Source organism: Nyctibius grandis, chromosome 5, assembly GCF_013368605.1.
Source record: "Nyctibius grandis isolate bNycGra1 chromosome 5, bNycGra1.pri, whole genome shotgun sequence".
In the NCBI taxonomy this organism is placed as follows: domain Eukaryota; kingdom Metazoa; phylum Chordata; class Aves; order Nyctibiiformes; family Nyctibiidae; genus Nyctibius; species Nyctibius grandis.
Genome location: NC_090662.1, coordinates 36,220,436 through 36,246,363, shown reverse-complemented (window position 1 = coordinate 36,246,363; position 25,928 = coordinate 36,220,436). Strand labels below are relative to the sequence as shown.

The window sequence follows — 25,928 nt, the reverse complement described above, 5'->3', positions numbered from 1 at the left end:
TACCTGACTTAATGCTGTCTTGTTTGATTGCAAAATTATGAATTCTTCAATGGGCATTTTTAAATGCTATCTTAAATTGTATTTGAAAAGTGTTTTATTTTAGCATCCAGCACAGGATGACTTTGTTAGATCTGCTTGATGTTACTGTAACTCCCCTTCAATTTGATGACAGAGCTTTAAGAGTGGATTTAGTCTCCTACTATATATGCATATCTGCTAGTGCATGTATATAAGATCGCTGCATTTTTTCTGCTTGTCAGCTTCTTTTTTGAGTTCCCACACTCGTTTTGTGCTTTGAGTATTCCCCTGGACCGCTTTTAATTATGCATGAGATCAAATAGCACAGTTTCACTACTAGTAGTGTTTTGATGTAGTTTTTGTTAACAGGTTGGCTGGAAGTCTGTTGGCTTTTGTGTGGATGATTGGCTGTAACTTGCATATCCTGATAATGAACTTTCCTTGGATATCACAGGAATTATGTCCACCTTTTTTTAAGCTGCTGAAAATAAACTGGCACACAAAGCTGTTACCTTTGAAAGGAACTGTTGAGAAGTTGTTTAAGTTACAGATTCTAAATTCATTCAGCCATACATTGTTACTTACAGTTGGCTTAATTAAATGTGTAACTGAATTTATGAAAAAAACCGGTATAAATCAGGTATGCAAGATCACCCTCTCTTATCTGATCTCTTATCAGAAATAGCCAAATCCAAGGAAAATACATTATTTGGTTCTTCTCTGTATTTTTTCCCTTTTTTTTTTCCACGTATGGAAAGCTCAAACAAAAATAGTGTAAATGTTGTGAGTAGTTCATGGAGAAGGAAAAACATTTTGATGTCGCTAAAACAAATTTTTGCAACTTTGTGCTTAACATTTGTAGCTCAAAATACTGAAATACAACTCAGACAAGTCACTTGGGTAAATCATTGTTAGAGACCAGATCTCTTTAGAGTTTTGTGCCACTTTTTGTATTAGCTAAATAGTTAACATGTGTGACTGTTGCTCTTTTCAGCAAATCCAAATTAATTTGGTCATGTGCACTGACCATAATAATAGTAGGCTTCAGATTATTTAAGACTATTATTATTCTTGTTCCAAAGGAAGCTTGTGAAAATATTTTAATTCTGACATCCCAATTATTAGGAAAATAATTTTACTGGTATTGGAATAGAAGGCTTTGTCAAAGTAACCAGAAAGCTTGTTAACTTGCTGATTTTGCAAAAATGAAGTGTCGCAGTACCGTTAGCATCACAAGAGAACTACTTCCATTTAAGCCCTTGATCCCTTGTGTTCAGCTAGAACAACGACAATCAGCTTGTGGCCAGGTAGGCTCTGAAGGTAAAGCTGTGACACAAACGGCATTTGAAGCCCATCGAGCACTGAACCAGTTCTGTAAGAACTGGAATTACTTTTGGCAGAATTCTTAAAAATTCTTGGCCCCAGTCTAATGAAAACTCTCTGTAAGCGATGAAAGGATCACAGTCAAAACTTTCGCAACATCTCAGGAATCTGCCATTTGCTCAGTTTTATTTTTACAGTGAAGATTTAAATTACTGATTGTGGGATTTACAACAATAATACTAAAAGGCTCAAATTTGTGGTACAAGTATGCAAGGTTCTGAACAAACCCAGAGTAGGAGGAGTGCCCTTCAACAGTTCATAGTCTAATCAGAGGAAGCCAGATGCATGCTGGGGTAAATGAGTATAACATACAAACTCCTTGAGCAGAAAGCATATTAGGGTTATTCGTTTTATTCTCTGAAATTCTTAAGGGGTTGCTGGGCTTTTTAATGAAAGGGGAAACAAGCAGGCAAGGGGAAAGCAGAATGAACATGAAGGCAGCACAGGCATGGACTGTCCAGAGCAACAGCTGTAGGAAGAAGGGATGCCTCCTATAGTTCATTAGTTTTCATAGCCCACCTGGCTTGCTTGGATCCTGGTGTCCTGAGAATTCAGGCTTCTGTTTTTGGGGAGGCTCCCACATTTGAGACCTAGAAGTTAGAGGATACTTTTGGCAGGAAATATTTTAATTACATTAAAGAGCTGGCTTCCATTCACAAAAATAAGAAAATGTTGAATTTATCTATAGAGCCTGGATATTTTTTTTACAAACAAAGAGTACATGAGCATGATTTGCAGTGTAAAACATTTTAATAGATCCCAGTGTGCAGTAGGATTTCATCATATTCTGAGAGTCAGGCCTTTTGGAGTTACATGAGTCTGGAATTTCAACTTCAGTAATTTTCAAAGTTCGTAGGCTATTCAAATCTTTTCCCTTGGTGCAAGCGAAAAAAAAAATCACCCAGGACAAAACCCAAAGAAGCCAAATTGTGGCTTGCAAGCAACTGAGATCTGGCTTGCATGCTGGGCTGCATGATGCTCTAGCTCTGCAGCTGTGCTGAGCCCCGGCTGTGGGAGGAGGTGAGCGAGGAGAGATGCTGGAGCTGACATGCCCAGCTTGTCGCTGGACTTAGCTGCATGCACACCCTAGCCTTAGGGTGTCACTGCCATTTCTCCTCTTTGAGTCATTGCAAGTGGTCCCCATTTCCTTGGCAAGTCTCCGGGCTTCCTGCCCTGTGGAAATTTTGGTATGTAGCATGTTGGATTGGGAAGTTTGGCCTCTGCAGCCATAGCTCAAATGTAGATGGAGACACAGAGTTCTCAGTATCCTGTTTATACTGGTTTAATTTAAACTCGTAAGAGTATGTATCTAACTGTACTTTCTATTCTCAGGAGGTGAATCTCTGAAATGAAAACACTTCTGAATTACTGCATGCACCTGCATTTAATTAATATCTTCTGTAGTTTCCATTTCAGCAGAAAGAGACAGGACCCATCTGCTAAAAATAATGTAATGATTTTACTGAGGATGCTGAAACATCTTGCTTTATAACTTGCATCTTTGCTATATAAAGTCACTACCCTGCTTGCACAGGCCAGGTATTGAGTGGTCTGCGATATGGTCTTGGCCTTCTCAAAGATGGTTATTTTGCATGTTGATTCCTGATTTCAGAGGCAAGAACAGTGTTGTTTGAGCTAGCCTTGGTTTATCAAGGTAATGGATATAACTAGTGTATTTAGTGATGGCACATCTTACTCTACATTTTTTCCCTTTTAAGTGCTTTCTTACTTTAGGAAAAGCAGATAGTAAAATGATGGACAAATTATGGGAAGCATCCTATAACATCAACTTCTATGTCTTCTTTAAACATAACAACTAATCCTACTTAAAAGACTAATATGTCACTATGATAATTTTTCAATACATTGATACAGAACCCTAATAATGAATTTTGAAATACATAATTTGTGTTTTGCGGTCTTATCACCGAACTACAATTATGCAATGTGAAACAAGCATCTTCACATAGAATTTTTTTGGTGACTTAAGAAGTTAGCAGGAAATGACTATATGAGTTCCCTTACAAAGCCATACCAGTATGTCAGTCATCTGATATTGACAACATTTCTGCTCTTCTTGTGGTTGAAAAATTCTTTAATGTTTTCAAAATATGAGGTTACTTTTGAGATTTGAACAAGCACTAGCAGGGAGTAGGCTAAAATCAATATTTGCATAGTTGACAATGTAATTCTCCTGTCACCCAGGGTGAAAGCTATTAAATTTTACCTCCTAAGCTACTCTAGGCAAATAGAGCCTAAGAGCAATGATTCAAATACTGAACTGTGCCTCAGTGAACCATCTCATCCAGTACCTTGGTGGTGTCCCCAGGTCCCTTCAGGACTTGGAAAGTATATCCATTCTTCTTTTTTTTTTTTTTTTTGGCTTGCCTCTATTTCAAATAAATAGTTTTTGAGAACAGTAATTCTAGGAATTTGGACCTCTGCACTGCTTACATGCTTCTGCATTGTTTTGTTTGGTTAGTATAGTTTTCTGATGTACTGCTTAGGGCACAATATATTGTATCAACTTCTGACTGGTGATTAATAGGGAGGAAAGTCCTCAGTAATAGAGGGTGACTGTTCCAGACAGACAGGCCTAATTTGTATTGTCAAATCTGAATTTCCTAGAAAGTCTTTGAATAATCTTGTTTGGCTGCTCTAGAGCAGAGAGTGCAAAGTAACTTTTGGTTCCTATGTTTTTGTTCCTGCACTCCTGTGATATGCTTTACAGAAAATCATGAGGTTAGGAGCCATCATCTTCACAACTTCTGTTCTGATCAGGAGCTTTGTTCATATGATAGGTCTGGTGAAACGGAGGAAGCAAGGAAAGCAAGCAAATTATGGCCTTGGTGCCTGTGCATTTTCAGCTCCCCAAGACTGAGTGGACCAAGAGGGGATTTTTTTCTGTACCTCACAACTTGCAGCTGTATGGATATTACTGAAAAGCTGGTACTGAAAGTCTTGTAGAGTGCTGCTGATGAAATAGTTTATTTTCCTTAGTTATGGTCTTCTGTAGTCAGCCAAAGGTATTTTATTAAAAGTGTAGAGTATTATCTTTTTGAACTGTCTTCCACTAATTCAAAATTAATGACTATTTTGTCTTTTTTTTTTTTTCCCATACTCCTCATCTATTTTGGTTTCTAGGCCAACCTGATAAAAATAACTGTTTTCCTAACTGATCTCCTTCTCATGCTTTCATGTCACAAAAACTGGGCCTTGTATTCAACTGATACAAAGTAATACAGTTCTCCCAGCATACACTGCTGTGTGCTTTTAATGAGCTGCCTTTGCATATGATCCAAGTTCTCTTGTTTATTTCTATTAAGGAACAATAATAACAGGTTGTAATGGCTCATTCTAAAATGCCCATTTGTGCTGATGCAAAAATGACTCTTTACCATTGATGGTCAAGACCATTTTGGTATCTCTGACCAACCCTAAGGTAACCAAGGACCATGAGGCATGCTGTTGTAATGCTCACTCTTTAATATGTTTCTGAAGTCAGGCCTTGGGCGAGCAGGAATCCTGTTAAGTTAGAGTCTAGCTGAAGGAACTATAACATGCAATGCGTTCGTAGCTTTACTTGTAAATCATCTGCCTCCCCCACAACTAATTAGTATTCTAGGTGAATAGCGGCCCAGTCCAACATACCTAAAAATAAAACAAGTTGCTACTAACGCTTGTACTTTAGAAGTAATACGTGTAGCATTGTTTGAAAAAAGTCGAGTTGATTTCAAAAGAGGCTTTACCCCTGCAAGGATCTCAAGTGTGATGCATTTTTCTAAGCTATTTAAATGAGTTCATGAAAAATATGTTGACTTTGCCTAAGTCTAAAGTCACTGCAAAGCATTTGATATGTTGTTACATCTTAAGGAACGCTGAGCACTAAAGAGGCAAATATTGCAATCTCCACTTTTTTAATAGGGCTTCAATTGCTCTTATGAACACAGGCAGACAGACAAGAACAAACACTGTCAGAAACTAAGCAGAGGCAAAGTTTTTAACTCTCTCCTGACTGTACCTCTCTTTTAACTGGCATCTACTTTAATGCTGAAGTCCTATGGAGGCAGGGGAGAGAACAGTGTGTGGAATGCATGCTGCAGTAGCAGCTTTGCTTGCAGGGATTGTAGATGGCAAAGGGCATGTCCGTCTCTCCCTCTAAAACAAATATGCCCAAATGAAGAGGTGAAGGTTGAAGGAAGGGGACAATTCGTGCAGACATGAGATGAAAGCTCAAGAATTTTTACATTCTGTGGGAGAAATAACCCGGATTTGATGGGGATCTTAATCATTTGTGAAAGTGGTAAACAGCAAACCCTACGTAGAGTCTGAGGAATAATCTGGTAAGAATTAGGTTACAAATGCAGGTTGTCCAGGCTGCCATCACATCTCTGTCCCCTTTGACTTGTCTGAGATTTCTCCATTCATTTGTATAAAGTGTGTGAAGTAGCGAAAGTTTATTTGTCTTCCCCAGTCCAAGAGAATTTGGAAGATCCTTTTCAGAGAGAACAAGAAACTCTAGCACAGAGTTTCTGCTGAAACTCTTCTTCAAGAATCTCTGCATGAGGTTTTTTTTCCCCTCAGGAAAAAAATTAATGGATTTGAAGGATTTTAGTCATAAATAAGCTTAGGAAAGTTGGGCATGTGATGTTTACAGTCCAAGAGTAACTTTAGACTCCGAAAGGACTGTTGCTTAGAAGATAAATAAGATGGCATATTCCACAATACCAATAAAAATCTAGCAAAGAATTAATAATTGTCATTTGAATTGTTATTACAATTAATAATTCCAGCAACCTTCAGCTAACTGTATGCCAAGTAAAAGCCAAGTCTTCATATTTAGTATTACAAGAAAATTCAGAACAGCAAAAAAAACCATGATTGGCAGTCTCAGAAACTGTAGTAGAGAGGTGTTCAGGTAACCCTGGAGAACAAGCCTTTCCTGCAAGGAATGCTCTGTTTTAACAATGCTCCAACTACCAATTCAGGCTACAGAAAAATAGACATATGCAGACAGCAGATGTGTTGCAAACATGGCATATAAGATATAGATAAGCTGTTTGTAAGTGAGAATCTGAAATTCAACATGCTGGTGTACAAAATATCTTACTGCCCCTCCCTCTCCTCAAATATTTCACCTGAACATATATAATAACATGAAGGTGATTACATGTGCTGGTGCTATATTCAACCACTCTTTCAAAGGTCCATAAAAATTAAAGATCCTTAGAGTGCAGCAAAACTGCACAGGAGACTATTATAGTTTTACAAAAAACAACACTTGTGGTCTACATTGAGAGATATGTTGGAAAAAAAATATATGCAAGTCTTAAATTACTATCAGTGAGTGTCCTTGTGACTTCTATGATCTGTCTGTGCTACCAAATAAAGCAGGCAGGGGAGCAAAGGCAGCGGGTGCAGCTTTCGTCTCTACTGCTCAATGCTCTTCCTCTCACCTCTCCCCAAAACATGTTGGCCTCTTCTGTAGTTCCTGTTCCTTGGCATCCTACTGTTCCCCAAACCATGCCTTGGTATCGTCACGTGTACTACTAACCAAATCATTGCTAGTACTTAAAGTTTTTCACCTGGAGTTCTTTATGTAAAAAAAAAAAAAAGAGCTGGTAGAAGCACATTCTCCCCATTTTACAGATGTAGAAATCAAGACACATGGGGAAAACTGAGGAAGTTACAAGGTTTGCATAACAAGGCAGTGGCAAAAGTCTGGATAAGTTATAGGTCATCTCATTTCTGCTCCCTTTGCTCCTCTGTTCAAATATGTCTTTATTTGAGAGAGGACATGGTGGTGGGGTTTATATCGTATTTTATCTGAGTGGGAAGTGCAGCCAGGTCATAAAACCTAAGAAAATACTTTTCCTTTGACTTTCAAAAAGGACATATTCTAAAATGGCTAGCTCATTAAATTGCAGAAAAAGGTTTAAAAGTTGTGTATGAGAGTAAACAAATGAGATCTGCAGCATGACAAGGGGAAAGCTGTGGTTCTGCGGATGAGATGCTTTTTGCTTGGCTGTAGTGTCTGGAAGGGAGGTCACCCTAATCCCTGTTATCACCTGATTTTTTCTCAGATATGAAAAATAAGCTCAAAAATGAGCAGTGAGACAAGGGCTGGTGACTTTAGAAGCTTGGAATGTTTTACTTTGCTTTACATTTTTACTTATATTTATTCACAAAGTAAATCTTTGACAAAAATTAAGCAAAAAATGCCCATATTGAGTTTGGTGAGCATTCTGGATTTAGGCATGAACCCTACTTACCTCATCCTTTCTGTTTTGTAGCTTAAGATGATTTGCTGCTTCATCCTTCTGTGTCTTTTTCTCCCTTCATTTTCCTTGCCTGACACAGTTTCTTGGGTGCATATTATTTCTTTCCTCCCTCAGAGTCCTTGTCATTTTTAAATAACAAAAGATTTTTCTCTGCTGAAGGGCCACATACTAGTACTTATCTTTTTCTCTTTATATTTTCTTTAGCTTGTTGCAATACTATATTCCTATATGTAGCAGCTTTAAAAAAAGAAAAAAGAGAAACCAGGGAAGAGAGAGTGCTACAAAAGAGCTTTGAGGAGACAGAATTTTTTTGCCATTTGTTAAAAACATCAAAATGCATCCCCTACTTAGCTATTATTTGCTATGGGAAAGAACCTCCTTTACTAAACATGAAAACTAAAATTTTAATTAGGTTCTTAAAATATAGTGGGCTATAAATAGAATGTGAATAGTGCAACTGGGCAGCATTATAATAGAATTTCCTTCTGTTATATGAAGGAGATCGAGATGACCTTCATCACTCACTGTAAGCTCTCTCTTTTATGAATTACGAGCCATTCAACTATTAGTGGAATTAAAATCTATAACGCTGCCAATCATTGTCCCGTGTCCCTATGGAGCCTTTCCTCTTGCTGTCAACATGAGGGAGTCTGCAGTCTCTGCAGATATATGCCAATATGTTTATAGCCCAAGCAAAGGTATAGTGTGTTTTTTTCCTTTTCTGTGCTTCAGCAATTTTGTACAATCTCTACATGATTTTACACTCTGGGAGCAGCAATGTAAATTAACGGTCACTGATATATGGACTGAGAGACATGGTAACAAGACACTGGAAAGAAAATGTAAATAAGAATGTTTTAAACTTAAGCACACCATATAATATATATGGTACCCTGACCAGAGGGTAGAAGATGATAGCAGAAGACCAAGTTCAAATCAAAGTGTCAAATCAATTCCTAGCCAAAACTTTGTTTGAGCTGTTTTGTGGGTTCTTTTGTTTGTTTCCCTTAAATGGCCTCTGAACTAAATACTTGGAAAATTACTGTAATTCATACCAGAGCTGATCTGAAAGCACTTTTTGCAAAGCTGAACGCAAACTAAGCTGAGAATGTGCTGGTTGCATTCTTGGTTCAAATACATGAAAGTCGTAACTCATGGTTATGACTGATTTGACTCCTCATTGCAGGAAACTCAAGATCTTTGGTCAGCACACAGTGCAAGTAAAGCCTTTCTTACCACTCTTTAGAAAAGAGATAACAGCTGGCCAAACTAGCCCTTCTCTTTTCAGACAAATTAGTTCTCTTTTGTTTAGGGCTCAGCTACTCCTACCCAGCAACTGACACCTTTAGTGAGCAGCACTAGTGTGTTAGTCCTATTTCTAACCTGTGCAAATGGAGCTACATAACTTTCAAACACTAGTAGGTATCTAAAATGGATTTGTCAGTGTGTTTCAAGGTATAAAAGTGCTTTTGCTATCTTGACGAAAAGAATTCCTTTTCTTTTTCAAGATAGGACTAACAAGGAAGCAGAAGCATGTGTTGCCGTTAAGATGAAGTGCTGTATTGAGAAGTATGGACAAAGTGAAAGCAAAACCACATCTTTGTAAACAACTAGAAATAGAGGCCCAATACCTCTCTATTAGTCTTTCTAATGTGGATCGGCACAATTGGTTTCACAGAATCTTTATGAAAAATATATACTTTTTTTTACAGTATTCATGGATGTACCTAGTTCATCATGGCTAATTAGGTGTTCTGAATTATCATCGTCAATTGTTACAAATGTTACCTCCGTTGATGATATTGAGTGTGTAATGGAGACTATCATAGTATCAGTTATCATCGGTGGGGTCTGTGATTGATCAATTTTGGACAAGAAAGAATTGTTAACAGGGCTGCATGGTGAAGCAGTCAGTCGAAAATTCCCTTTCATAACGTTTCTATCTAATTTTGGAATGCCACCACTGCCACACATGAAATAACAACACGATTGAATTTCTTTGTGCTGGCATTTAGCAGGACCTATGGGGGTGTGCAGAAATCAATGGGGGATCAGGAGTCTGGAAAATTACATACTTGAAGAATTAATGAACTATAATTCCATATGATATCCTCAATCACATTTTGCTTCCTTTTCATTAATGGAACTAAATTAGTTTTCCATGGACAGAGTACTTTAAAAAATGCAATCATGCTCTTGCTAGGATTTTAAAAAAAAAAAAGAAAAAGACCTGTTTTAACAATAGTTATTTTTTCATGCAACAGGACAGATGGAAATTTTTAGTGAAGAACATATCTGCAGCACTGACTCAACCTGTTGAAGCAATTTTTAATGTGACATTTTTAGCCCCAGCTCTTATTTCTTGCCCTTTGAGCCAGATTATGGTTTTAAGGTGACTCAGCTAGAATTTCTACTAGATCTGGGAGGTGTAGAGATAGAAGCAGCAACTCCAAAGGCATTCAAATGCATTTTTTCTGACACGGGCCTAATTTGTTATCCAGGGGAGCAGGGAGAGGAAAGGCCGTGGTCTTCACTCGTCTCTGAAGGCTATATCTGAGATAACTGATGTTTCTAATGCTATATCAAAAAGTCCTTTTGCTCACGGAATTATGTTACGCTAGGATACAATTGTGGATGACTCTTCTCTTTGCTATGCCCCACAGGCCAGCTGTAATCTGGCTCTTCATGATTTAAACTTGTAACTGAGTGAAATGTTGGGTTGCAAATGCAGTTAAAATTAAGAATATTCTATGGTTTAATGAAAAATTTGATGTGAGAACCCATATGGTGAAAAGCATGTCCTAGTACTTATGACATGATGTCATATCTATAAAGAGTTACTGGAAGCTGAACAAATCATAGTGAGATTGTAAACAAAATCAAGCTCCAGGACTTTTATTGACTAAGGAAGAAAGTTCCTTTGGGAATCAGCAGCAGCGTTAGAAGAAAGGAGCTGATCAGACTTTACAAAACAGATTTAAAAGGCATTCTAAACAACTTCGGTTTTCTGGCATAACTGCTATCTTCCTGGACTATTTCAACAGTCTCAGCTTCTGTATTCCTGTTTTTTTTTTAATTCCTCTGTATGATATTTATATGCAAGTGGTATACGGGAATGTAGTGGGATGGAAATCCCAAAAGCTGATACTTTGTTTTAAAAAGATAGCTCAAGTATATTGAACTAGTTTCAGGCCCTCATATTTCTCTGCTGGGACCTGTTTTTTGTACAAGATCTCAACTCAAAGGTCTGATTGAACAGCAGGGTCTTCTCAAGTATCATCATATTAGAAATCTGCTGTCACATGAAAACCAAAACAAACACTTCTCTTAAATGCGAGAGATGGGACTCTGGAACTTGCAGTAGAGATAATGAACTCTTTTCAAAGCCACTCCAGAAAATTGGGTTTTGACAGCAAATACATTATGCAGTACAGTGAACTTTCATTTTGTCCTACTGAATAAGGCCTTTCCCCCTTGTGTACTTATTTACTAAAATCAGATAACTCAGACATCATCTTAATCCTGCTGGGCATTCTGTTATCTGATCATAAGTCTGAATAGTTAGGATATAATCTTTTATATCCAAGCCAGACATAACACCCTTGAAAATGTATTGACATATGCAAAGACATATCAGAGTCTGACTGTTCCAAATGTACCCATGAAAAAAACATTGAAGATTTATCTTTTTTAAATAGCTTTATAGTCCCCTAAACCACTTCTTCAGTGATCTGTTTCTGAAATTATTTTTCTTTCAGTTTTTGCACTTTATTTATACTCTATATGGGGCTGGGATGTGGGTGGCTCTGGAGGTTAGCATTAGGCTGAAAAGGCTGTTGCCTTTGAAATGAGATCTCAAATTTAGCCAGTCAGTAGTGGCTGAACATTATGGAAGTTGCTGGCTGCTCATTAATCTTTATAAATATATCCAGTGATAATAACCCGATTAGCACTGGGACAGATTATTGCAGTTGGGAGTCTCTGTTAATTGGCCATCTTAGCTGAGTGCCATGAATTATACTGTCCCAGAAAAACTTCCAGAATGGAAATAACTAAATTCTAAGTATTCACAGCTGCCAATCTGTACTGTTGCCTTCTTGACAGGAGAGGGCTACTGGGGATTTGGTTTATATTGACCTGGATAAAGCAGTTTATGAAAGAAAGGCTTTTAGGACTAAGTTGTGCTCTGTGTCTCTGTAACTTTGTGCTTGATGGTAGCATACAGGCTTTTCTGAGAGGAGGATTTGATGATTAATATTTCCATCTTGAAGTGAATAATATAAAATGGTATAACCACCCCCTCTTCCCTCACACCATGGTTCTTTGTTGAGTGCAGCTTGTCCACATTAGATTGTTTGGTCCTGTTGCTTGATGAAAGAGCACTGCTATCTTTCAAATTGCAATTTTATACCACTTTCAATCTTCAAAAGCTCTTATTATACAGAAGTTCTCTAATAATACTCATCAGACAGCTAGCTTTCCTTTTTTCTGGTTTACTAGTGGATAATTTGCTAATGGTCTTATTTTACTCTTCAGGAAGCAGTTTTCTCAGTCTCACCAAGAGCAAGGGGTATAATAGCAGAAACTGTTGCCACAGTTCAAGAAATGAGTGATTCTGAGGTATAAAGAAGTTGATTTGGAAGAGCAAAGTTTTTTCAAGTCAAGGGGAGCTAGGTGTATACAGTAGTTACTTTCAAAATGCCTGTGACTGTGTGTCTACTTTATTAGAGTGGGGCTTCAGTTAGCAAAAAGAAAAAAGTTCTTTTCCAGTTGAAAAATGGGTGACAGAACATGGAAATAACCTGACTGACTGATTTCAGTTTAAGAAAAATGCACAGGAGAGAACTTGAATATTTGAAAACCAAATTGTCTGCAACACAAGTGTGTAGTGATCAGTTACCCTGTTTTGTGTCAATGTGGCATGTACAGTATTGCCATGAGTGCGTCCATGAGTTATATAGGGTAGAGAGAGTCCCCATGTTCCTGGTGTTTTGTGGGCTCACCAGTCTCACAGGTGTGTGTTCTCCAGCCAGAGTGTTTCAAGAGCTAAAACCAGAAATCTTCTGCCATGCAAATACCATAGGGTGAAGTACAGCCAGAGCACGCAGTGCTGAAGTGCTACGGTACAGCTGTGGAGCTGCTCTCCAGCTTGGAGTGAAGGTTACTTCCAGCGACTGTCTCGGTATTACTTTCTGTTCCGAACCTGGCCACTCATATCAGTGGGGTGGGAGATTTGGTATGTGCAATTATGCTCTTTATTTACAAAGGAAAGAGAAAAATATAAAAAATGCCACCTCCATGATAGGCAATGAGAGCTCTGCCATAAACTGGAGCAAGGCCAGGATGAGACCATTTGCTCTGGCCCATCACACATATGCGACTATTTTACTTCCTGAATGGGAATGCTTTACTTTTTTTTTCTTTTTTTTTTTTTTTATTCTCCCAACACTTTGCCACAGCTTCTTATATCTAGTTAAAGAGCAGAACTTGCATACTCAGAATAAGATGTCTATTTGCTTAAAAATGTCATCGCTTGCTATTGAAAAGAATACATCCCTCCTTTCATTGTACTTAAACTTTTTGTTTATTTTTTTTATAAGTGAAAATATAAAGCCTTTCAGTAACTTCCTTCTATAAAGTAATATTTCATTTTTTCATGCCTTTCTCCTACAGCATCAAACAGGACTTCATTAGCGCTGTTAATGTTCCATGTAGCCCACTGATATACCGTAGCCACTGGGCAAGCAAAACTTCAATCAGTTTTTCTTCTCTTGTCAGCTCACACCTCTGACTGAGCAGCTGCAAGATGATTCATCGGAGAATGTTTCACCATAGGACAGAGAAAAATTATTTCTGGCTGCTTTTCCCATACTAATAAGATAATTTCAGTTGTAGATACTTTTGCAGCACTTCCTGAGCCATGCTATGCTCATTTGAAAATAGAAATCCTTTTATTCAAATGTCAAGAAAATTTTCCATGAAATCAGTGCTTTGGCTCTGCAAAACACATTTCTGCTGTGTTTTCTTGTTTAAGAGAGTTATGACAGTTACATTTTGTCCCATTACAGAGCAAGCCTCTACTAGAATTAATGATCAGGATTAGCTGGGAGATTTAGAACAAAATTCTATGCATAAGGAACATCTATATTCTGAAACCCACTGGCACGTGCTGTAAAATGTTGTTTGCCTAAACAGTTAGTGGTGCGGAGAATTGTTTTGGATTTCTTTTGTTTGCTGCAAAATCATGTAAGGACTAATGGATTATTCAGCGGCGATGCAGCAATTATTCCAATGCAAAGGTTTCAGGCAAACAGTCTGTCAACAGGACATTTCTTAAAGACCAACAGTGTGCGTCCATCCACGCTTATTATGGTAGGCATTCTTACATAACTCCACTCAACTTTGCGTGCAGCCATAACCAAACCAGAAGAATGTATTTCTTTGCTTATTGGCATCTGTAAAAGCATTTCATCCCAAGTAATATTTCTTGGGGTATAGGTTTGTCAGCTAGTTTGCAAATAAATACAGAGAAGCTGCTTTGTTGTCAGTTTACCAATACTGATGTGACATTCAAGGCTTGTTGTTCCTGAATAATCAGTAAGTGAGTTTATTAGAATGCATTCAGCCTGTGCCTGCAATACTGTGCTTATAATTATAAGGCTTACGGATTCACAAATAAATTGTTCTGAAGAGAGGAACACAGGCTTTCTTTAATTAATATCTGTTACTTTGACCTAAATAACTCTCTTCTCCACCTCATCACCAATAAATACATTCCACTTTCACAAAGAAGAAATATATTCCATCCAATATCTCAATGCATTTTATTAAGGAGCAAGAATAAAGACTCATGTTGAGTCTGAACAAGAGCTCTTCTATTTCACACGCTGAGGTTGCATGCTTCATTTATTCTCTAGGGCTCGTAGCTTTGGCCAAGCCCAACAAGTTATCTTGGACTGACCAGCTGATCCCAAGCATTTAGCATGGTCACTTAGATTCTGTTCTGCCAGGCAAGCTGTCTCCCAGGTGGCATATTTCTTCTTTTCCTTTCCTTTTTCTTAAGTAATCTGTGGGTGTGTGAGTGAATAGCAGTACATAAGGCACAGACTGCAAACCAGCCTTTTCTCACTACAGTAACACAATTTTCATTGATCTTCCTCTGATCTCTCAAACACCTCTGAGATCCCACTGGCTCCTGGCTGCTCACAAGGAAAAGGCCAGAGTTTATACTGATTTAGAGAGACACATTGAACAGTGGAAGGTTGTAAAGGTTTGGCATTTCTCAGTCTTGCAGCAGGACTACTTAGATGATTATGCTGGAATTAATAGTGGAGTTGAAAATTCTGTTTTAAACCAATAGAGACTTATGGCTTAATTTGTGGTACTCAAAGCGACAAAAGTATATGCTTGGTGTGATATTCCAGCAGGAGTACTGGTAATTTTCATCATCATTAATACTAGTGATGTACACCAGGCACGCCCGATCAGAGAGACTGTCGATAGAAAATCAGACTGAGACCTAATAATGAAAATTTCTAATGAAATTTCATCAAGTAACTGTAAAGCTTTTAAAAACCAACACACTCATCATATGGGTGTACAGTTATTCCAAAGAGATTCCAAAGAGATGTTATTTGGCATGTAAATAAAATACCCAGAGCACATCCCACCTACCCCCTTGTGTGTAGAAGAAAATGCAACTCAAAAACAAATACGAGTGACTGAGTGACACCTTACAGTGTATGCAGGTGACCCCCATGTACCTAATAATTTTCTTTCCTTCAAATGTGAAACAAAGTGTTTTCCATGGATAAAGAAGCCTTGAGTTTTTTAAAGTTTGTGTTTGAATTGATTTCATAGGAGACTAGAGTATCTTTATCTATGCACACATTAGTATTCTCAGAAAAGAGTGCCCTTATTGCAGCTCACAATTGATTTTCTTAGCCAGTTTACCACTTTTTGTCCTATGAAAGTAACAGATGACATAAATGGGAGTGAACAGGGACTGTGGACAGGATTTTGACATATTTTGCATATATCTCAGTGGTCACATCACGCCTCTCCTTCATAGCTGCATCCCGGAGGATACTAGATCAACTGCTGAGATACTTTTAAGAGTTTGAGTCTTAATTTATTATTTTAGTTCTTACTTTTAAAGATTCAACCTTTTAAAGAAAGGCCAGAACGGCCACTACATTGAGGATTTATTAATTATTCACACTCGTGGAGGGGGTTTAGAGCTTTTTGTTTCTCAAGGAAGTTTGCATGTGCTATGTCTCCCTCTGTGCCAGTTCTATAGGCATCTCTCGGTCAACTTGCTGCTCAAATACATGTGCTACTTCTGGTATAAAACACACTGATAATGTGATACATGTGATAATGAAGGACACATTTTTATCCATGTTCGACTCCGTACTCCTGGTATTCCCCAGCTGTTAACAACACTCATATTCTGGGACCTATTCCTTAATATGGCTTACTGTGTAACAGAAGGCACTGGAAATGAGCATGTCACAAAGTTCTCTGCGTCTCTGCTGAGTCCATGAGTTCAGGTGTCTGCAGAATGTGCCTTGATGGATTTTGGATCTAGCAAGTGCATCCAGAAATTCATTCTATGATGAGTTGTAAAGTTTAGTCAGTGGAAGTTGTTCTTTTAGGAAACACACATCCCAAAGGAATTATCAGGAGGAGGACAATGTGTTGTATTTCATCTTTAGAGTCCAAGTGTTTGTTTGGAGTCCCAGCTGCTCTTTTTTGATAGTGAGAGAGGAGGCTGCCATTAGTTACACTGAAAGTCAGAGGTGCTGGTGTAAGTCAACAGGAACTCCAGAAGATAGGGAAGCCCTATTAGCCTAAAATCGGTGTCACCAAGAGCATAAGCAAGGACCAGAGTGAGTATTTAATGTTTCGATATGCCCCCAGGAACAATCTTTGTTAATCAGGCAGTCTTCACTCATCAAAGGGTGTTGTGGTTTAACCCCACCCAGAAACTAAGCCCTATGCAGCTGCTCGCTCACTCCCCGCAGCAGGATGGGGGAGAGAATCGGAAGGGTAGAAGTGAGAAAACTCATGGGTTGAGATAAAGACAGTTTAACAGGTAAAGCGAAAGCCACGCACATGCAAGCAAAGCAAAACAAGGAATCCATTCACTGCTTCCCATGGGCAGGCAGGTGTTCAGCCATCCCCAGGACAGCAGAGCTCCATCACGGGTAACAGTTACTTGGGAAGACAAACACCATCACTCCGAATGTCCCCCCCTTCCTTCTTCTTCCCCACAGCTTTATCTCACAGAATCACAGAATTGTCTTGGTTGGAAAGGACCTTTGAGATTATCGAGTCCAACCACTAACCTAATGCTACCAAGTCAACCACTAAACAATATCCCTAAACAATATCCCTAAGCACCACATCTACTCGCCTCTTAAATACCTCCAGGGATGGTGACTCTACCACTTACCTGGGCAGCCTGTTCCAATGCTTGATAACCCTTTCTGTGAAGAAATTTTTCGTGATATCCAATCTAAACCTTCCCTGGCACAACTTGAGGCCGTTTCCTCTCGTCCTATCACTTGTTACCTGGGAGAAAAGACTAGCACCCTCCTCGCTACAACCTCCTTTCAGGTAGTTGTAGACAGCAATAAGGTCTCCCCTGAGCCTCCTTTTCTCCAGGCTAAACAACCCCAGTTCCCTCAGCTGCTCCTCATAAGACTTGTTCTCCAGACCCTTCACTAGGTTCGTTGCCATTCTTTGGACTCTCTCCAGCACCTCAATGTCTTTCTTGTAGTGAGGGGCCCAAAACTGAACACAGTATTGGAGGTGCGGCCTCACCAGTGCCGAGTACGGGGGGACAATATGCTAAGCATGACATCATATGGATGGAATATCCCTTTGGTTGGTTAGGGCCAGCTGTCCCAACTGTGTCCCCTCCCAACTTGTTTTGCACCCCCAGCCTCCTTGCTGGTGGGGTGGTGAGAGAAGCAGAAAAGGCCTTGAGGCTGTGTAAGCACTGCTCAGCAATAACAAAAACATCTCTGCATTATCAACACTGTTTTCAGCACAAATCCAAAACACAGCCCCATACTAGCTACTATGAAGAAAATTAACTATATGCCCAGCAAAATCAGCACAAAGGGTTAACATCTTATTATTTGAACTGGGATCCAATTCCTTTCTTCATACTGTGGGCAACTTACACAGATGTCAGATTACCTATCATGTATTGTGACAAAATGAGTTACTAATATGTAAACAGTAAATTGGAATTAGCAGAACTTTGACTGTTGGCAGGGCCAACACCATTAGCAAACATCCTTTTATGGAAATGATTCAAAACTTTGCCTCTGGATAAATAATTCTGGAAATTCAGGTGTCAGTAATCAAAATACTTCTGTGAAACCCAGAATACCAGAGACCTTGTTCATCCATCAGATGAATATAGCAATTTCCTCTGTGTGAATTTTCTCTTTCTTTTTTTTTTTTTGTTCTTGCTAAACAGACATTGATGAATGCTCAGATGGCTTTGTTCAGTGCGACAGCCGTGCTAACTGCATTAACCTGCCTGGCTGGTATCACTGTGAATGCAGAGATGGCTACCATGACAATGGGATGTTTTCACCAAGTGGAGAATCTTGTGAAGGTCAGTATCTAAAAAACGTGGGGTAGTGTTATGACTTGCATTACAGTATTTTCTAGTATCTCTGACTGTGCTGGTCAAGTATTGCCTTGGGCACTGTATCGATGAAAGTTAAACCTTGACCCAAAGCAATCGTAGCCTAAATAAGCATCATAAACAAAAGGCAAAAGAAATAAAGTACGAGTATTCCTAACATGTAGGTGGAGCATTAGTGGCCATTTCTATGATTTGCTAAGATAACATGTGAAGTCAGGCACCGTGATTAAAATGCAGTCTCTCTGGCCCTACATCTGCCTCTCTGCACAGGCCTTGCATAAATGATTTCCCGTGGGCTGACAGCATGCACTGTTATCTGTCACTCCACAGTAATCTGTTTATATGTAGAAATGGGCCTTAATCCAGACCTCAGCTCCTCTACTTCATTACTTGTACACTGAAATAGTCTGTGATGAAAATATTTCCCATTGCAAAGAATGATTATGCAGCCCTGACACCCTTACCCACACCTGGTTAATACTGTGCTGCTGCTCCTGTGCATAGTCTAACTGCTTGTAGAAAGTTGCAGTTTGAAGAACAACCTTACAAACTGGGAAGCTCAGTGGGCTTAGGACTGGGACAAGGTGCAGGGAACAAGAGAGTGACAGCGGGGACAAGGAGGTGGGAAGGTTTTCTTTGTTTTTGAATTATGCTAGGGAGAACAGCAGGTTAGTAAGAATACAGTTATTTTCAGATGCAGACCTCTTAGTGTGGTATGTTATTCGGCTCTTAAGATACTGCATGCTGCTGCTCTTAAATAAGAGAACAAACGAGTCTGTTTTGCCATGGCCTACTTAGGGCAAAATTAGGAGAAGGAAGAACCCTCCTGTCTCTGCCTGCTGAAATATTCAGTGCTCGCACAGTGTAAGCTTTCCCACCTTGCCGTTTAAACTCACATTGGTGGGCTGTGTCAGTCCCAAGGGGTAGCAATTGAATTAATTTCACTAAGGCAGACACACAGACAGTTCTCCAGGAGCGAGAATGACCTTTTCGGTAGCCCCATCATCAATACTTTATTTCAACACATTTTCACCACAGCTGAAAGCCTGTATTCCCAGGAGGAATCAGCGATTTGAGTCAGCCACTGCTTTTGTAAGTGGAGCTTTCTTTGCCAAGAACTAACTAAATGTCAGTGTTATCTGGCCAGGTGGTAGGATAAGAAGGTGCAAAGAAGTTGTGATCCCTCTGATTGCAACGTTGCCCTTCTGTCACTTGTGGCAGGTAATACTCTAGCCAGGCCTTTATGGAAATATTCTCAATACCCCATGTTTTTTCTTCAATGTCAATATAACATTCGTCTCCTGGGTTGAAGACAGTGGTTTGGCACATGCTGTCTCAAGAGATACAAATGATATAAAGCGACTCTGTTAAGATGTATGCAAACAAGCAACAATTAAGCAGCAATTTCTAAGCAAATGAAAAGCCAAGGAAAAAGAAATATGGGAATTGCTACATGTATGCAGAAGTGGCAATTATTAGAATGTTCTGACCTTTTCTATGAAGCACTAGCAGCTCTTTATTAAACATACACAGAGGATAACAAGTAATTAGAATTAAATCACAGATGCCAGAAAACTATCTTCATTGCTGATAACCCTAGTCACTAGCAGTGAAACACTTTCAATTTGATTGATTGATTGCAGCTCCAAATTTTGAAATGTGTAGCAACCTGAGATGGGGAGAAAGGTTAGATATTTTATTAGTCTTACGACATCGCTTTTTATTGGATTGAAGCCTGTGACATTGTGTCTCAGACAGAAAATAAAACCTGAAAAAGGTGTGAAGAGACAGCCTAAAATCCATGGCAGTATGCAAAGTTGAACTACAGTAGCAGAGCACAGTAGCAGAAAAGCAATTGGTTTCTCTGCTGTTAGATCTTTCCACTGTGAGAGATTCCCCTACTGGGTTTAAAGACATAAGAAAATGGATTTCTTTTGTCACTTCTTCAGTATCCCCTAGCTAGAGGTGATTAGATTGAGCTGTTTGTGGATGGTCTTTTAGACACTCATGGTAATGGGGGAGCAGCTTCCAGTCTATACTAACCTCAGATTTCAAATCTCATTTCTCCTCTTCCCACCTGCAGCTGTATGAGCTTGCAGCATCTGGGATCAGTGTCCTCTGAAGCTTTCTGGCTTGTGCAAGTGCTGCAGCTTGCAGAACTGTAGAAGGAACGGTGCTGAATTACACTGAAGAGAAACTGGGCCTGCCTTCATTTCTTTCTTGTTGGAACAAAGAATTTAAACCTCATGGGGATTAGAAAATGTTCTTTGAGGGCTTTTCAGTTTTGCTTTCTAAGAGGACTACTTCAAACTAGTGTTTATATGGAGTCCGTAACAAATTTGTCTTTGGCTCATCTTTTGTAAGTTTTAGTTGCTTTGAAGAAAGTTCCCTCTTTCAGTGGAGGAAACCATCAAAAGCCAAGGAAGTGTGGGTTCAAATCTTTTCTTTCTTGATTGTTCTACATGGTCTGCCTCAAATCTGGGTCTGCCTGTGTCCCCTGGACATGTGCTGATAGTACTACAGAGAGCATTTCTGTGATCGATGTTAATCAGAAACTTGTTTCCTTCAGCAAAGACTCCAGTTTTAAAAGTTCAGGTGGAAACACCTCTTAAGATCACAGAAGCACAGGAGGATTTCCTTAGAAATCTTATTTTAACAGAATACCAAAACTGCACCTACCCCTTTTGCAGGAAATGGCCCCATTAGGACATCATACTAAAAATTCCTAACTAGAGGTGGACTCCTTGGTAGCATTAGACTTTGTCAGTGCTCGGTAATGAAATAATAATTGCTGAATTGCCTGTTTTACACATATATTGACCTTGGCTACTTCTGTTTCTTTGGCACAACTGAGAATATTGAGTATTTTGACTAACGTACCTGAACACAGACATTCATAATCCCATTTTATTGTACCTACAGGCAATAGAAGACCTAGAGATTCCTTTGCTATTAGTTTTGCTTCATATTATACTCCTGGGTAGACCTGTGGTCTCTATAACAATTACCGAGAGAAATTATGGGAAATGCAGCTGTAGGGCTTCAACTTCTTACCAGCACTTGCTGCTTTTCACTTGGAAATAGAATTATGTTATGCATCATCTTATTTCCAGAAAAGTGGTGAAAGATCATCCACTTAGTCTTTGAGAACTGCATGGGTTTGGGAAGTCTTAAATTTTATATGTATGTAAATATGGCATTCAGCATGGTATATTACCTGATACCTTCCTCTTTGCCCCCTACAGCTTCTCTTTATGGTTTCTTTACACAGTCTCATTGGTTCTCTGAAGGTTGTCTCTCATGTACCATTTCATAAAAAAGAGTTAGCTAAGATCAAAGATATAACAGCCTCAAGCTTCATTGCATTAAAATAGTGGAACCACTGAGGGCAAAATCCTAAAATAAGAGCGTTCAAGCCCAGTTTGGGGGCCTGCAACTCTGTGTAAGATCGTGATTCCTTTGAATTTGTTCCCTGCAATGTCTAAAAGCTTCCAAAATCAGTTGAAGAGAGAAGCTGTATTGGTTTTTACCAGAAAAGTGCGGGTTATACCTCATCAGCTGTTGGACATTTTGCATACCTCCACATCTGAAGGATAGCTCACCTAATTAATGCAGCTCCTTGGGACTTACCAAGAGTATCTGGCAGGTACCAGCTGTTGTTGATACAGATATGAGATCAACATACCTTCACTCTCAGCAGGTACCACAGTCTTTAAATGAGACAGGTGCAAATGAAAGGACTGGAAAGCATCGATCCAGAATGCCCAATTCAAAAAGGATATTTTTGGTTGCAAGGGTTTATCTTGTATGTGAACTCACAGTTTAGGATTTCTGTTCTGAAATGTCTTGTTATATTCTTCTTCTACCTCTGCTGTCCTGCTTGCAGAAGTAGAATCCCTTCCTTCCCTGTGTAATACGGCATGCTGCCTGTCAAGACAGAGGGCTAGGGCTCTACTTGAACAATATTTTCCACGATCCAGGATAATGAGGGATGGAGGCATATTAAAAGCCTCAGGATGCTCCCCAGCCTTAACGAATGAAAAAAGTCCAAAATGGTCACTTCAGCATCCATGTCTGTGGATCTGGAAGGCAGAGGAATTGCTGATTGTCAGGATGTCTGAATTTATCTCACAGTACATCCAGTATTTTAAATAGTACATGAAATTTCTTGTAGTTGAAAAACCGCTGTCAGTTCAGAGTCCAACACACAAATCTTTCTACAGTGCTGGTAATGTTTAACAGAAGCTTTGTTATTGATAGCACTTAAGGAGACAGGAGATAAAGAATCACTACTCTTCAGCAGGAGATAAAGAATCACTACTCTTCAGCGGGAAATCTTACTGACACTCACAAAGCTCTGTCAAAATCCTTTCTCCTTTATTCATGATCATAAAAGATCAACAAATGAAATGACTTTTTTTCCATCCATCCCAAACACAGCTATAGGCATTAAGGCTTCATTACTGAGTTTGGGAACCCAGCTTAAGCATCACCAAGCAGAAAGGAGATGTAGAGACACATTAGTATTTAAATATTTTGGAGTGTGGGCAGAGTACAACATTGGCGGAGTTTCTCATTTTTTATAAAAGGACTAATAAACCAGAAACTTGACCACTACATTTTATAAGACAGTAATTTGAACACATTTACTCTATCAGCGAACAACATTTCTGTGAAGCTGGTGTTACCAGCATCTGAAGTCTCAGCTCTTCATCTTCCACATCTGCTAAGCACTCTGACAGCTGGCTTGCATGAAGTCACGAATAAATTATTCACAATTCACTTGCTCTTTGAAGAATGATTACATCAATCAGTAGATTTACTTAGGACAGAGAAGAACAGAAACCAAACTTTCTGCTCAGAAGAGCTTGAGATCCCTATGAAATGCACTCCTTCCTGTTTTGCCTTAAGCAAGAAGTATTCAAGGTATCCTCATGTTGTCACCTTGCTGAGTTAATGCCACTCCTCGGAGCTAAAGTAACTGAGAAACTTCAGTTATTTCACAGCAAAGAAACTGTCCACCATCCCAACCCATTTCTTCCAACAGCATATTTCTCAATGGTAGAGGTGTTCACCTTTTCCTTACATAGATGACACTCTAACTGCTGTCAGAACGATTCTGTTAGGAAACTGTGCCCAGGGGAGACTTTTTGGGGATTTACGTGAACGTCCTGCACGTAAGACTGGATAGCTCATCCGAGGAGGGAAAGTTGCAACTTTCCATCAGCTATATCAGAATGCATCTCTGAGCCCCTTGTCACTGCCTAGCAAGGTGTACACAGGTTATTTTCTAATTGTGCCTTGTTCATGTTCCTTGTGAATTTATTGCAAATTTTCTCATCTGTTGTTATCAATATTGCATTTGTGTGTTTTTTTCCCAAAATATTATTGAGCTGTCATTATTTAGAGCTATCCACAGTAGCTCCAAGATCTCTTTCCAGAATAGATCTAAAAGACTGATTTGATTTTTGAATGAATATTTCCCCGTGCACCTTACAATTGAATCTGGCATATTATTGTTTAGTCAGTATCATTAAATAGTTCTATATTTCACTGTCATTTTTTTGGTTTTAATACTTTCTTATCAACAGCCTTTTTCATCTTGCTGTTCATCCATTCCCACAGGTGACTATGTATATTGGGCAGCACACGTTCTGGCACAGATTCTTGGGGAACTTCCCTGGGACAGCTCTACTTTGTGACAACCTGACCATTTATTCCCACCTTTTATTGCTTATTAATTAACCCGCTATTAATCTGTGAGTCAGTAACCTCTTTTACTCCATGGCAAATTGTTTCTTTATTATGCAAGAGAGGTCATGAAAAGTTTTCGAATAAAAGTAGAACGTTATATGAAATATATTCCCCTCTTTAAAGTCGTCTTCATTAGTATAGTATACATTTACTCTGAATCTATAATATAGTATCTTTAAACAATCTTCTTTCTATCTGAAAACATTGTATCCTTTTGGATACTGGTTTTAATTCATCTTTAAAACTTCATCATTTTAACATAATTCCCCCTTTGAAAATAAAAGCACTACCACAGAGATTTTTTGCAGACTTTTAAATTCTTTTAAGGATGTTGAACTTGCATACGTTGTGGTCACTGTTGGTCACCGGTACAGAGTAGTTGTTCAGTAGAGACATTTTTAATCAGAGCCTGCATACTGCTCAGGGCCACGTCAAATGGTGGCTTGTCCCTTTGGGATTCTTTGACTATCTGTTCCAAGAAACAGTCGGTAAATCTGTTAAACACAGCTTTAGGTCACAACCTGGTGGGGTAATTGAAATTTCTGTATTTCCGGAGTTTTCTGGCCTTGCAGTCTCTCAAATATTACAAATGGAGTTTAGTCATTCCAGGTACTGTCACCATTTTGTATAGCTTTAATCCAGTATTTTTCCTCTCTAGGACATTTCCTGTATGAAATGACTTGTGATACAATTAACTCCTAGCTTTCTTTAACGTGTATCACTGCTTCTTCATCCATGGTACTCCTTCGTCATTGGAACATTAAGTTGTACCCAGGGATGATGGTAAAAAAAGGAAAATCCTTAAAAGTGTGCCAGATCAAAGCTGCTGAAATTTTTAGTGTAGATTAGATAAATAAGAACTGGTCCTCAATTTAACACTAGATAACTAGTTACATTTTGTTTCTGTTTTTCTCTGAGGCAAACCTCCAAGTCTTTTGAGACTTAACGTTCTAATGTCATAACGTTCAAGCTGCTTGATTTCCAAGCAGTGTATTGTAAATAGCCTGAAGTGAATTATTTGTTCTTTGGTTTTGTTGTTTTGTTGGTTTTTTTTTAAACAATATGGGAGAGATAATAACATGCCTCTGTGGCTGGATATACTGGAAATATGCAACCTGTAATCCTCTCCTCTCCCTTTTTCAGACACAAACGATGCAGGGTCCAGTGTACCCTGTCCATATGGCTATGGAAATTGGAGAGCTGGTTATGGCTGTAAACAAAATGTCAGTAACGTAATTCACCATCCATTATAAATCCAAAGTAAAAAAGCTGAACGAAGTTTTGCTTGGTATGGATGATTTGTGTGCAAGTTCTTTGCAGATAATGCCTGAAGTTTGATGTCAATGAATAATGCAGATGAGAATTTCATGCGTGCAAAGTTTGTGTTTATCTTGCTGTATTACAAACACACTGCTGTTTCTGATGAGGTTAGAATCAAAACCTAAATAGCTCCTGCATTGACCAGGAATATTTAAATTTCCCTATCCAGAATATTTATTTTCATGAATTAAACAACTGAAAAAAACAAGGTTGGGATTTTTCATAAATTCTCAATGTTGGATAAGCTCAACTCTGGTATTGAGTCCATGATGAAACCTCAATTATTTTCAGTAAAAGTGCACTAACAGTTACCATGTTGAGAAACAAACCGCAGAAACCTTTTCCTCATGGGAAAGTTGTGAAATATGCTTGTACATAAGGGCCAAGTGCAGACTTAGTGTTTATAGGGTCACCATTTGTTGTTTAAAGGAAGCTGTTCTTATTTACTTGACAGCTGGACTTTGTCCAAGTGTCTCATTAAATATGGATGCTTTCAGCTGAGT

General features: G+C 38.8%; 1 protein-coding gene across 1 annotated transcript in view; it reads left to right on the top strand.

The window, feature by feature from the left end:
* The window catches only part of NELL2 (neural EGFL like 2), a 160,950-nt gene that overhangs the window by 125,368 nt on the left and 9,654 nt on the right, over positions 1 to 25,928 (top strand). Inside the window, exon 15 of the mRNA XM_068401726.1 lies at positions 18,178 to 18,318. Within this exon, the coding sequence (XP_068257827.1) occupies positions 18,178 to 18,318 (141 nt within the window). The remainder of the gene's footprint in view (positions 1 to 18,177; positions 18,319 to 25,928) is intronic.